Source organism: Bidens hawaiensis, unplaced genomic scaffold, assembly GCF_021521415.1.
Source record: "Bidens hawaiensis isolate Kalapana, Puna unplaced genomic scaffold, B.hawaiensis_p1.1 tig00058279_1, whole genome shotgun sequence".
In the NCBI taxonomy this organism is placed as follows: domain Eukaryota; kingdom Viridiplantae; phylum Streptophyta; class Magnoliopsida; order Asterales; family Asteraceae; genus Bidens; species Bidens hawaiensis.
The window spans coordinates 25,439-39,902 of record NW_027500531.1 but is presented as its reverse complement, the minus strand read 5'-3'; the positions used below and the strand labels follow the sequence as shown (position 1 = coordinate 39,902).

Sequence of the window (14,464 nt, the reverse complement as noted above, 5' to 3'; positions counted from 1 at the left end):
AAGTAGCATATAATTAGGATAGTTATAGTTTCTACAAGACCGCCTACCTTAGCTGTAATTGTTGACCATAAAACAAGAAAAATCCAAGACAGAAAAGTACATCGAAGAACCACAGCGGGATTCATTTGAAGCTCCAAAGTTGGTTCCTATCAATGAAGTATTCGATCGCAGACGGGATTCATCTGAAGGTCCCACTTTTTCATCAAACATTGCTATGAAGTAGGATTCTCGAGTGGCGATCAATAGGGTGATGGGCATAGTTTCAAAGATTTTGCTGGTCAGAAATTATGAGATGAACTAACCGTTTGACCACCGCCAAGGGGCGTTATCCCCTTGGTTCCCCTAGCTTAGGGGGATCAGAATCAAAGTAGACTCAAACAAGCATACACCTTACAGCTCTGGACTTATTTAATAAATATTATGATTCATATTGTTTAATAAGCCAATCCAATTATAAAACTAAAATATCTAACCTTTACCACAAACATTAAACTTCACCCTTGAATTAGCATGAATCCATTTATTAGAAATCAAATAAAATTCAACAAAAGAAATTCAACAAATTTGAAGTTTAGGAAAAAGAAAGTGTAATAAGAACAAATTCAAAACTTAAGAAATTATAAATATAGAAAAACTAGAAAGGCAGTGGATTGGTAGAATTAATACGTTGATCTTAAAGGAAAAACAAAAATGAAAAAGAAAATTCTTGTATGCGTTATTTAGATAAACGGGTATGATGTTTAAGGTAATCGATTAAGCATTTAAGCATCAACAAATGTAATATCTATAATAAGTTTTAGACTAATCTCATACCTAGTTAAATATCGTAATATTACTCCGGAAGATTTAAGCTTTACCCGTTGGATTCAAGTTCGCGTGTCATGCCAAAAGTTACGAATCAAAATTATAATATAAATCCTTTAGAAGAAAAGTAATTACCTCTAAATAAAAGGAAGAAAGTGAATCATTTTCTTTAAAAAAAGCATTCTTTTTTGTAAGTCAGTCAACAATATTCTAATTAACAATTTAGTTTATGAGAGATTAAGAATGTAGAAGAATTTATGTGTTCTTTTTATAAGTATTAAATTATATTATTAGAAAAAGTTAGGTTAAGTTTAAGAAAATGAAAATAAATATATGATTACTTTTCTTGAGTAGAAAATGTAGTAAGCGTGCATGCTACCCTCCTAAAGTTGAAAGTAGGGAACAAAGGAAAGAAAAGCCGAAATTGAAGGTATCGTGACATTTTGGAAGTATTGGAGCCATCTTGAACTCAAAGTGGAAACGGGTTTTAATTTTTTTCAAACTTATACTAAAATTTAGTTATATATTCCTTATAGTTTTGGTCCAAGTTGTATGTTAAAATATATAGTATTTCTTTTACACTTTGTGTGGTTAATTGAACATAACATGCAAGTTTGTTTGGTTATGTATATGTGAATACATATGAACGTTTGTTATCTTATGCATGGAGGTATGTAGCCATGTAGGTCACTGAATGCTAAAATAATAAGTAAATCAATGAATGATTGTTTCAGGCGTTGAATACTTAATTCAAAGAGAAGAATATACGCAAACAAAGTTGTATTAGAAATAGGTTGTTATTATTATTTTTTTTATGTTTTATAGCATAAGCTATATAGTGTACGGTACTAGTACTAAACCTTATATTTATAGTTTTTTATCGATATAAATCAAGAATGTTTTACGAACCAGCACGGCAATTTTTTGGCATTATAAACCGATACTGCAACGGTACAACGGGAACGAAATGAGTCGAACCGACACTGACCAAACATGTCGCATTTGTATAGCAAAAACCGGTGTATGTATTCGTTTTATACTTATATGATTTTCGATCGATATGACATACTTTATATATTTTCAAACGTAATGTTTTATAAAATTCTAAACATAGTGTTATGACATATTGACATGCTTGTTTTTTCTACGTTTCGAAATAAATTATATCCGAAATCGAAATGTTGCACCACGCGTACAATACCCACTTGTTAGATAAGATAAAGTATATATATATAATAAACTTTGTACTTTAGGTTCTTAAATTTAGAATCCCCCTGTTTTCTGTTTGATAATAATTTCGTAATATAATAAAAAATAAACATAGAGGGGCGACTATACTATTTTAAAGTTCTAAGGGCCATTTTTGAAATCTTTTTTCGTTTATGATGTAAAAACCTTTTGATGATAAGTGAGAACTGTTAGGCTCCATTTTGTATATTTAGTCTTTTGTATTGATTCGGTTATGTATTTGGGCCGATAGGTCATTTTGTACGTAGTTGAGCCACGGTCCATTGTAAAGAAGCCCATTGAACATTGGATGTGTTTTACTTCTCATGCATGCTTCCCTATAAATAGGAAGCATGCCATGAGAAGTAAGAAGTTGATGATTCAATAGAAAACCTTTTGGCAAAAATTCTATCACTCTAACTTTTTCCTTCTCATCTCTCGACTCTCTCTCTCTCTCACTAACCTTTCCTTAACCGAAAATAAACTCAAGATCCGAGACCTCTTGGTTGCTTAGTGTGATTTCCGTTAGCACTAAGTTATGTTGATCCAAAGACGTTGTTAGATCCACCCGAATAGGGAACTACAATTGGTATCAGAGTGGGTCGAATCTTATGATTCAACTTTGTTCTTGATACTCGGGTTCTATTTCCGCTATTACCCGAACCGAGACGTTAATTCCGTTGAAGTTATGAAAATAAAGTTTGGTGTTTGGAAATAAAAGTTTGAAGATTTGGGGAAATAAAGGTGTTTGAAGTTCGTCTTGGGTCTCTAAATCTCGGTTCAGCCGTTTGAGTGGTTTGTTTAGGGGTTTTGTGAAGTTTTATGAAGAGCCGATACTGATAAAAGTCAGATCTGTTGGTTATGCTTTAAAATCGACAAGAAAAAGGGGTGTTCGATGATGGGTGTTGGCCTGAGAACAATTTTTCTGGCCAAAGAGGTTGTCGGCGGTGCTGGGTAATGGTGGTTGGTGACGGCCGTTTGATGGTCAACGTTTTTCGGCCAAGGGTGGTAGTCGGTGGCCATGGTTTGGTGGCGTGAGTGAGCGTCGAGAATGGTGTTGCTGCCATTCTGGTGTCGGTGTACGACGGTGGTGGTTGTGACGGAACGGTTTTCCGGCGATAGTTGTCGGCGACCACTGATGACGATGATGGGCTGCCGGAATGTTATCGTTTTCCGGCAAACGACCTCAAGTATGTATGTATGAAAGAAGAAAGTTGGGCGGCGGTGGATGGTGGCCGTGGATGGGGATTCTTCGTCAATTCAGTGCACCCTACACTCCTGAACAAAATGGGGTGGCTGAACGACGAAATCGTACACTGGTTGAAGCCGCACGAACCATGCTGTCATACTCCAAACTTCCTTTATTTTTCTGGGGGGAAGCCATTAATACTGCTTGCTACACTCAGAATCGTGTGTTGCTGAACAAAAGACTGAATAAGACACCTTATGAAGTCTTTTATGGAAACAAGCCAAGGGTAAATTTCTTCAAGACATTCGGATGTCCTTGCACAGTACTTCAGTCAAATGTTGCTACAACTTCAAAGTTTGCTGAAAAGGCGGATGAGTGCTATTTTGTTGGTTATTCCGCTGACAAAAGTGCTTATCGTGTGTTCAACAAGAAATCCCGAGTGATTTTGGAGTCCTACAACATTGATTGGCAAGAACTGAACCCTACCGATGCACACAATGGTCCTGATTGGATGTTTGATTATGAAGGCTTGTTCAGGCAGTTGCGAGGAATGTATGTACCACCTTCTGCACTAGTGATGTCTCCTGTTGTTTCTGCACCAACTCCGAAAAATGTTGATCAGTCAATTTTGATGCATGCCGTTGTGAAAGGTCTGACATATATTCAGATTGTTGCACCTGCACCTGCATTTAACGCTCCACACGTGGCTAATCAACCAGTCCCGGTAGTCAACATGCAAACATCTGCAGTCTCTACTGAAATACCCGCTGTCGAAGACACAGATGATTCAGACACCGACTCATTTATGTCAGCTGACAATGTGGAAAACGACCAGACCAATCAAGCGGTGGATCAACAAACCCACCAAATAGAAACTTCCCCAGCTGATGATCCAAGTATAGTTGAATCAGTTCCTACACCTTCCTCTGAAGAAGACATTCATGGATCTGCTGAGGAAACTATTCAAGAGAATGTGCAGAATGACACCGTTCCTACTGGAACTTCTCGCAGCACTGACTCATCGTCGGTTCTTGCAATCGTCGTACCTTTCTACGACAACCTATGGGAAGGCGCCATCGCTCAGGAACATTTGGTTGATCAAGAAGAAGGTGCAAGCGATCCAACCAAATGCTGTTGTCGATGTGACCGCAGTCTTTCATCCCATAGAGAACTTGACCATTGAGCTTGAGGTAACACCAGTCGAGAATATCGAACAAATTCCACAGTTAACAATCCATCGCCGACATCCAACTGAGAACATCATTGGAGATCCATCCACTGGCATCCAAACACGCAACACCTCTGGTAACATTAACAGATGTCTTTTTGCTTGTTTTATTTCACAGGTAGAGCCCAAGGATTACAAAGTTGCTTTGAAAGAGAACTCTTGGGTTAAAGCAATGCAAGAAGAACTGTTACAGTTCAAGAAGCTAAATGTTTGGAAGCTAGTGAAGAAACCAGATCACAAGAAGCCAATCGGAACAAAATGGGTGTTCCGTAATAAGAAAGACGACAAGGGAGTGATTATTAGAAATAAAGTCTGGTTAGTTGTGCAAGGTTTTTGGTAACGAGAAGGACTTGATTACGATAAAGTTTATGCACCGATGGCCAGATTGGAAGCAATTCGTATCTTTTTGGCCTACACCTCGTACATGAATTTCAAAGTATATCAGATGGATGTGAAGACCGCTTTCTTGTATGGGAAAGTAAAAGAAGAAATTTATGTTAGCCAACCACCAGGTTTTGAAGACCCAAATTATCCTGACCACGTTTACCGACTTGACAAAGCACTTTATGGTCTTCACCAAGCTCCTCGTGCTTGGTATGCCAAACTGGCTGATCATTTAGTAAAGAATGGATATAAGAGAGGCATTGTTGATCAAACTCTCTTTGTCAAGAAAGTGAAGGATGATTTGATTCTCGTTCAAGTGTATGTTGACGACATTATCTTCGGGTCCACGAATGAGACTCTGTGCAAGGAGTTTTCTGAGATCATGCAGAAGCGATTTGAAATGAGTTCCTTAGGGGAGATGGCTTTCTTCCTGGGTCTACAAGTTGAGCAAAAGAAGGACGGGACTTTAATTCACCAAGAAAAGTACGTTCATGACATTGTTCAGAAATTTGGTTTCAAGGACTAAACGGCTTTCATGACACCAATCACTACGCGTCCTGTTCTTGCTCCTGATCCATCAGGAAAACCAGTCGATCAACACCTTTACAGGTCAATGATTGGTTCCCTGATGTATCTCACTGCAAGCAGACCAGACATCATGTTCCCTGTTTGCCAGTGTGCCAGATATCAGTCTGACCCGAGAGAATCCCACATGACTGCTGTCAAGTGTATCTTCAGATACTTGAAAGGGAGACCACGTTTGGGTCTTTGGTATCCAAAAGATTCTCGTTTGGAACTTCATGCTTACACCGACAGTGATTATGGGGGGTGCAACTTGGACAGAAAATCCACATCTGGTGGATGTCAATTTCTGGGAGATCGGTTGATCTTATGGCAGTGCAAGAAACAAGTCACTGTGTCTACATCCACAGCCGAAGCCGAGTACATCGCCGCATCCAGCTGCTGTTCTCAAGTGATATGGATCCAGCATCAGCTGTTGGATTACGGTTTGAATTTCTATGGATCAACGATCAAATGTGATAATGAGGCGGCCGTTGCTATTGTCAAAAACCCGGTCCAGCACTCAAAGACTAAGCACATTGACATCCGGATACATTTTATTCGTGATTGTTATGATCGCAAGCTTGCCGACATAAAACGGGTCCATACTGATTTTAACTTTGCAGACCTCTTTACAAAAGCTTTCAGTCGTGCCCGATTTTTGTTTCTCGTTGAGTCATTGGGCATGATTTCCTTTCAGTAAATTTTATCGTTATCTTTTAATTTAAAACTGTAAATATTTTTCAAATATGTCACAATTTTAAAGGGAGAAAATGAGTTAAGTTTAACTCACCAAAAAGATTTTCAGTTCATCTTAAGAAAAGCAAAAACAAATCATTTGATTTACCAAAAAGATTTTATATTACTTTTAAGAAAATCTAAAAGGAATTGTCCCGGGATAATTAAAATTTTCAAATTTTGAGAAATTGATCTGACCATTGAAAAATGATAGTACGTTGGTATGTAATGATTCTGGCGCATTAAAAGAGTAGAACAAAAGACTACAAGATCATTCATAGATGTGTAGGTAGGCTTGACAAACAAGTGTCGGGTGATATAAAGTTAAACTAATGCCGGTACTAGTGGATATACAATTATGAAACGGTTGCTTGATTCCCTAAAGTCATATTCATGAAGGCAAAAATGTAACTATACATGTCATACTCAAGCCTCTCTTTACCTGATCACAGTCGTCTTATGAAAGTCAGTGTCAATTTTAATTTTCATTGAGTCAAGTAAAAAGTCAAGAAAAGCAAGAAAAAGAAAACAGAAGAGTCAGAAAAACAAAAGAAAAGAAGTAAGAAAAAGAGTCAGTCTTAGAAATTTTAACTTCTGCTTTATTTCTTCATTTATTTTCAACTCAAGCCTTGGACTTTCTACGTTTGTAGTCATACAAGATCTGATTGTTAAGGCCCTGAGTCTTCTGCTTTGTTTTATTTTCTTTCTTTTGTTCAAGCCTTGGACTTTCTTTGCGCGATAATATGGAATTATCCGACCAGATCGTTATGGCTTGAACTTCTGCCTTATTTAATCTTTCTAGATCGAGTCAAGTGTGCAAAGCACAAAGTGTCATGTGTACAGTGTACAATAATTCAGTCTGTCAATAAGAGTACTGTGATCAACTAAGAAAGGTCTAAGTCAAGTTGAGGTGATATGTTAACACAAAGAAGGCCTGAGATATGATGGAATCAATGACATGTTTGTTTAAGTTGGGACCATATAAGTATTGTGCCTAATTGTACTTTAAACGTATCACTTCTGGCATCAAAACACTTGTCAAGTTAAAAAAGGAGGACAATATCTATAGTCAAGGATGAACTTGTGTCACAATAATTTCAAAATGGAAACGCGATCTAGAGCTTTGCAAATCAATATGATTCCATGTCGTGATTGTTCTTTATAAATTAACTAAAGAAAAGAAACTATGTAAATTAATTTAATATTATTAATTTAATAATTTTGGGTACTACACTTGGTGTTGGACTGTTAATAGTCAAAAGAATCGACTTTAAATTGGTCTAACGACCCATTTAGTCCCTTAGTCTATTTGTCTTTTCAAAACTAAGTTAAGTCTCGATCTTTGTAGTTCTTTTTACTAAAGGCATACAGTCATACACTCATACGCCACCTAAATTGTTCATGAGTTACTTAATTACTTAAGATTGACTCATTAAAAGCTCAAACCAAACAAAGCTTAAACAGACTCAAGCTCGAAAATAAGCTTGTTTAACAAATAGCCTGATTTCAAGCCCAAACTTCATTTATTGTGCTAGAGTAGGCCAACAAACCTTTTACTTCTGCAACTTAGATTCAATATATATATTAAATGTATAATTATATAATAACTATCATTAAAATATACAATTAAAATAGCTATATAGAGTTAAATAAACTATAACACATATATAAATGTAGGAGTTTTATACTAATATGGGGTGAGAGGAAAAAGTATTTACTAAAATGAGTGATTTGAAAAATATTTATTAAAATAGGTATTTTTCTTAACACTTTTTCTATCACTCCTAAGTTTATTGGGATATTAACCTAATATATATATATATATATATATATATATATATATTGGAACGACCAACTAAGTAACGCCGGGTACTCCATATGCGGCCCCCATTGGCTAAAGGTAGCCCGAGCCGATCACGAGTCCGGACGGATTGAGCCCCTAGCGGTCCACCTATTGAGGGATTCCCCGGATAAAACCCGACCCCCACGCCCGCCAAACGGCATGACAGCGAGGAGCCGGTAAAACCGGGTGAGATCAGGACTCGAACCCTAGCAAGCCAGGGTCATCCTTCATATCTCCCATATAAATTGGTGATAGTGAGGTTTGAACCTCCTATCTCTCACTAGTAAAGTAAGTGCTCTACCATTGAGCCACATCCAATATATGGATATTAACCTAACTAGTTTTAGAGTCCGTGTCACACACGTAATTATCCAAATTATAAAATTACAAGTAAAGTAAATAATTACATAACGTATTTGAAAAATATATTACATCTATTTATGAATCTATAATATTTGTACATAAATTGATTTTATTTATATCACAAAATGATTTTTTTTAAATGAACTTAATAAAAAAAATGCACGTACAAATTCTAACTTTAATCTGTTTGACATTTTTAAGCCAATACTTTGAACCCGTAACAATTTGATGATAAATCTATTTGCATTTTCAAACTTTTAAAAATACTCAGATTTCTCATTTTTTACCTGCAACAAATTTTGATCTTAACTGTAGTTAACTTATACCAAACAATTTATTTATCAACTTTTGACCCATAAAAATCAAATTTAAGTTACACAAAAAACCCGAAACAATCCTAGAATAAAATTCTAAGAAATAAAATATGATAAACCTTGTTATATCTGAAAGTGATTGGTATATACTATCTTTACATTTTAACATATATATAGTTTACTAAATTAACCGAAAAATAAATGAATAGATTTTAAAACATAGATTTATAATTTATAAATTTATATGACAATTTATAATAATAATAGATAAATTGATTGATTTAAAAAAATGGATTGACTTTTAAGCATATATTTATAATTTAATGATTCAAAAATAACTTTGTAAAATGAAAGCATATTCGAGTTTTATTTTTCTTTACAATCTCCCACAATATACATAGTACAATATGCTAATGATAACATTTAAAATTTTGATTTTTCAATCTTTGACAAACATGGTTTATTGTTGATTTTTGGATTCGTCAAGTATTTTGGAATATATAGTAAAAGAATATTTTAATATTTATTTTTATAAAAATATAAATATGAATAGAGTATAAAAGGAAAGTAAATAATTATTGATCTATTACATATATATATTAGGATTAATTAAGTTAGTTTTGGAGGGAAAAAAATAGTGAGAATTAACCAAAACATGACAGGTGTTCACAATTATTTTACTTTATTAGAATAGGTAGATATAATTTATTAATTAAAAAATTTAGATATTTTATCAGAAAAAAAAAATTATCTCAGGTCATGATACTTTATGAAAAATATATTAAATGCTTTTAATCTTCTATAGATGATATGATACTTTATAAAATGATTAAATTATTAAATGATGTTTTATCAAAAAATATAGATATTTTATCAAAAAAAAATATATATCTCAGGTCATGATACTTTATAAAAAAATATATATGATGTTTTTAATCTTCTATAAAAATATATTAAATGATGTTGATGTAACTTTTTATAAAATGATTTTTTAAATACAAATGTCTTTTTTCTCTTTATAAATATTACTTTAGTTTCTTTCAAAAAAAAGTTATATTCATTTTATATTTAACCTTTACAAAGGTTTTAAATGACTTTAAAAATATATTTAAGAAAGGTATTTAGACTAAAAAAATCATGATGAAACGATAAGCATTATTATATTTCCTATTAAAAATGCCTTTGTATTAAAACGCTTTTATGCTATATCCAATTTTTTTATTTTCACTTTATTCCATTCAGTTTCTCTCTTTTAAGTGTGTTATTTTTTTTTTGGGTTAACTTTGTAAAACGATAGACCACACGTTATATAAAAAATATTGAAAGGAAATATAAATGTAACAAGGAAAGGTATAAATCCATTTAAAAAGGAATGTTATTTAAAGAAAAAGAGAAAATTACTGTTTGCATCCCTATGGTTTTAAGACGGAGGCACAATGAGTCTCCAAAAATTTTTTTGAACTGGTTGAGTCCCTATGGTTTCAAAAATGAACCATTTGAGTTCCTGCCGTTACTTAACTTTCAGGGTAAACTTTCATTTTACTGAAACCACAGGAACTCAAATTGTTCGTTTATGAAACCACGGGGACTCAAATGGTTCATTTTTTAAAGCATAGGGACTCAACTAGTTCAAAAAAATTCGAGGACTCATTGTGCCTCTGCCCTAAACCACAGGGACGTAAACAGTAATTTTCTCAAAAAAAAAAAGTTTATGATAAAACAAGTCACAATATACATATTATTCTGTAAATAGAATTTGCAACATGCTTTTTTTTAACTTTTTAGAATGTAATTTTAATCAAAATGAAGAAGATAAATTTCTATGTACATGTTTATAAAAATATTTTTAAAGAAACTAGAAAAATATTTGTAATGACTAAAAACATTATGTTTAAAAAGAGATTTAAAAATTTACTGTCACATTTATAGAAGATTAAAAAAAGCATTTAATATATTTTTATTAAAAATATCATAATTCAACAAAATACTTTTATTATATTTAACTAGAAGCCTTTTTAGGCTTCTTTAAATAATTTCTTTTTATTGAATAATCCAATAAAATTAGAAGTGAGAAAAAAAAGTAAAGAAATACTCATTTTGGTAAATAATTTTAAAATCACCTATTTTGATAAATAGTTTTTTTCCCATCCTATATTGGTAAAAGCCTCTAAACGTAGATAAATTAATAAATAATAAACAAGCCAGACTCAATCTTGAGCTCTCATATTAAACAAGCTGAGTGCCCAAGCTTAAGCTTGATCTTGACTCAACTATTCACACTCTTACTTTCCTCTCGTTTTACCCTTACTTTTTTTACTTCATTAGTTCTAAAAAAGGTTGCATCAACCTTAAAAAGATCAGATGTAATAATGGAAGGTATTAACTTTAAAAATAACTAACAAATGTTATATGACAACCAAAACCAACTAATGTGATTAAAATTTAATAAGTAGAATGACAAACAACACTTATGAACAATTGAAGGACAAAAATTCTACAAACAAGACAATCATTAACCATATTATCAATAAATAGTCCTAGAAGATTCATGATTTAGATGTGACAATAGGAACACCATCAAGGATAAAAGGGCCAAGTTTACCAGCCCTAAATAAAGTAAGAAACTTCTTAGATACCATCATGCGAGCCTCGTTTGCCCTATTCGAGATCTTTAATGCCCTCTGCAATGCTTCAAACTGTTTTTCAATCAAAATCTCCAACTCATTTTCATCTTCTAAATCACCTTGAAATTCTGAAAGCGTCGTGTATAACGCTGATTGTACCTCTTTTGCGACACCCTTCATGTCAAAACACAATATTAATGTTCGAACCGGTTCCTTCATGTTACATGTTTGACTCAACAGAGGGAAAGGCAAAAGTTACCTCTACATAGTGCACGTTAGATGCAACAGGAAGGGCTCGCCTTTTAGGCAAAAGATCCTTAATATTATAATCATGTTTATCATAGGTTTCGTTTTGAAGCTCTTTTAAGGTGCTATTGTGCACTTTCCTCCAATGCAGGGGGGTTTGTCGCGTATTTAAAACAGCAAGCAAATACTGAGCAATACGTTCTTCACCCACAACAGAATCTTTAACAGATCCTGCATCATATCATAATAAATCACCAACAGTTAAAAGAGTTCTAGAATGTTGTTACCAGATGTCATTATTTACATAAAAATTAATAACAGTTCAAACCTGCTAAAGCTAATTTTAATCCTGTTTCAATGTCGGAAATAGTTGGTACAAGGACTCCTGGTGTATCAAGTACATATATGCTAGGTCGTTGTGCAATCTGCATGTCAAAAGAAATTAACTTAAAAACCAAACTGCGTAATTTTTGGAAGAAAATGTAATGTGTAATAGAATTATCCAGTCTTGTGTTTGAAAAATTTGACCTTAAATCCTGCAATATCCTGAGTTACGCCAGGCAATGGTCCTACTTTTGCTCGTTTCTTCTTCTCCTGCGCTAAGAAAAATCCAAAAAAAGTTATAGCCAGATAGGGGTGTAAAAGAGCCAAGCCGCTCATGAGCTACTAAAGATCGGCTTGTTAAAAGCTCGAATCGAGCCAAGCATAAATGCGCCCCAACCTGAGCTACACTTGCGAGCCTAAACAAGCCCAATATTTATGTAACTTTTATTTATTGTTTTAAATATGTATTATTATTATATATAAATTATGATAAAAAAAAAAGCTAAATGCATACCAAGCTCTACATAAAAATATTATTAGTATTATTGTTATATAAACAATTATAAATGTATATAAACTAACTAATAAAAATAAACCAGCCAAGCTCAAGCTCTCGCAAATTAAACGAGTGGAGCTCGAGCATGAAAAACTATTCATCAGTCGAGCTCGAGCTTTGAAAATAGAGCTGAAAACAAGCCAAGCTCAAGCTCTCGTAAGTTAATCGGGTCAGAACGGTTGGGGTTGAGTTGAACAGCAAATACTTCCTTGTTGATCTTTTAAACTTTGCATTATAGAAAATCAATATGTTAATAGACTTTGATCAACATTTAACAAGTTCAATCCCATAGGACCATTTGAGACTCATTCCATTTTAGGTGAGTTTTATCATATGACCAGTTGATGTATAACAGAAAACCCAAATGAACCAATTACTAAGTAGATGGGACAAAATATTACCAGGAAAGCGCGATGATGCAATTTGATGAATGCAGTTGATCAAAGCCGACTTCCCAACATTGGGCACACCAACCACCATGACAAGAAGTGTAGGTTCTTTAGCAATCTTTTCCTTCAGTTTCAGCTCAACGAGTTCAAGAAGCTACTTTTTAAAAAATTTAAACACAAGTTAAACCTCTGTAAAACAATAATTAAAGTGTATAAATACTGTTATGTTATCAATAGAGAGGATTAAAACAAACCTTCTGCACAGAGCTCCTACTGTGTGCATTGATTGGCAGACAATCTAGCTTACATGAATCAAAATAGTCAACCCATTTCTGATAAAAAATCCAAATGCAGACATTATTCCTAATCTACACATATATCTAGGCCTGTAAACAAACCAAAACGAAAAAGGCCTTATCCAAGTCCGTTAAGCTTTTAGCGGACAAGTTCATCTGAAAAGCAAACGGTACACAAACACTTAACCGAACGGAAGTTCTTGTTTGTCCCCATTCATTAAGAAATGAACTTGTTCGTGAAAGGTTCACGAACACAAACAACGTTTTATTTGATTGGCCAACCGAGGATGGTTACTGACTACTGTTTGGTCCAGCTACCAAGTTTGTGTTGTTTTTATTTAAACATTCATATTCATATTAATTTACATACAAAATTAATCACATAATACTCATATATATTTTTGTTTTATAATTAATAATTTTGCTTAAAGCCATATGACAACATTTGTCATTAATTTTTTTTTTCAAAAAAAAGGCTTTTAACGAATAAACATAATCAAACAAACTTTAAACGGCGTAAACGAACACATTATAAAACATTCACGAACACAACTGAACTAGCATGGACGCTGTGCGTGTTCGTTCTTTTAGTTAATCGAACAAAGTGGAATAAATGAACGAATGTCCCGCCAAACAGTACCTCGTTAGTTCAGTTCCCTATACATATCTGTGCCCTAATCAACACATCATTAAAAAAAACAGACTTGAATATTAACACATACATACATGCATAATATTAGGGTTAACTAAATCCTTCTTATTGAGAGCAATTACACGCCGTTTAGATGATAATCTCGGTTGCAGGTCTTGATTCGCAGACGATAACGGAATCTGTTAACCAATTTCAAAAATTAGTGATCGGAAATCAAAATTAAAACGGCAAATTTGAGATTGCTTACTCTGGAATCACGGGCTTCAATTACGAGATCGGCGAGCTTGAGGCGAGAGTTAATGGCGCGAGTGGCGGCGGCCATGTGGCCGGGATACCAATTGATGTGGCCGCCGCCGGTGTTGAAACTCATGTCTCCTAAACATTTTTTCAGTATCTTACCAACTCCGGTCATGCCTGGTGGTCTGGTTTAATTAAACCTTAAATTAGGGTTTATCTGGTTCTTCACTTTCACTATGTTGTTTGTGGGTTTCATCCAAGCTGTGAGTATTTGATGATTAGGTGCCATTAAATGCAAATGCAAGATTAGTTAAAATGTTAGCGGGAGTTAAAATCCTCTACGTATATAACTAGTTATAGGTATTCATCTGCGCGTTGTGCGGTAAAATCGGCCGGTAAAACCCGGACATTGTAGTGACGAGCCACTACGAATTCGACTCGTTTGTTGTAACATAAACAACGTGGATAAAACCTGAGCGTTCTAACCCA

General features: G+C 34.0%; 1 protein-coding gene across 1 annotated transcript; it reads right to left on the bottom strand.

Moving 5' to 3' along the window:
• Nucleotides 1-11,143: 11,143 nt before the first annotated feature.
• LOC143602283 (short integuments 2, mitochondrial-like) lies at nucleotides 11,144-14,204 on the bottom strand. Its single transcript, XM_077079452.1, has 8 exons — nucleotides 13,986-14,204; nucleotides 13,813-13,917; nucleotides 13,045-13,122; nucleotides 12,803-12,944; nucleotides 12,050-12,120; nucleotides 11,850-11,946; nucleotides 11,535-11,752; nucleotides 11,144-11,449 (listed from the first exon to the last, which is right to left on the bottom strand). The coding sequence occupies exons 1-8, from the start codon at nucleotides 14,148-14,150 to the stop codon at nucleotides 11,198-11,200; spliced, it is 1,128 nt and encodes a 375-aa protein (XP_076935567.1). The 5' UTR covers nucleotides 14,151-14,204; the 3' UTR covers nucleotides 11,144-11,197.
• Between the last annotated feature and the right edge of the window lie 260 nt (nucleotides 14,205-14,464).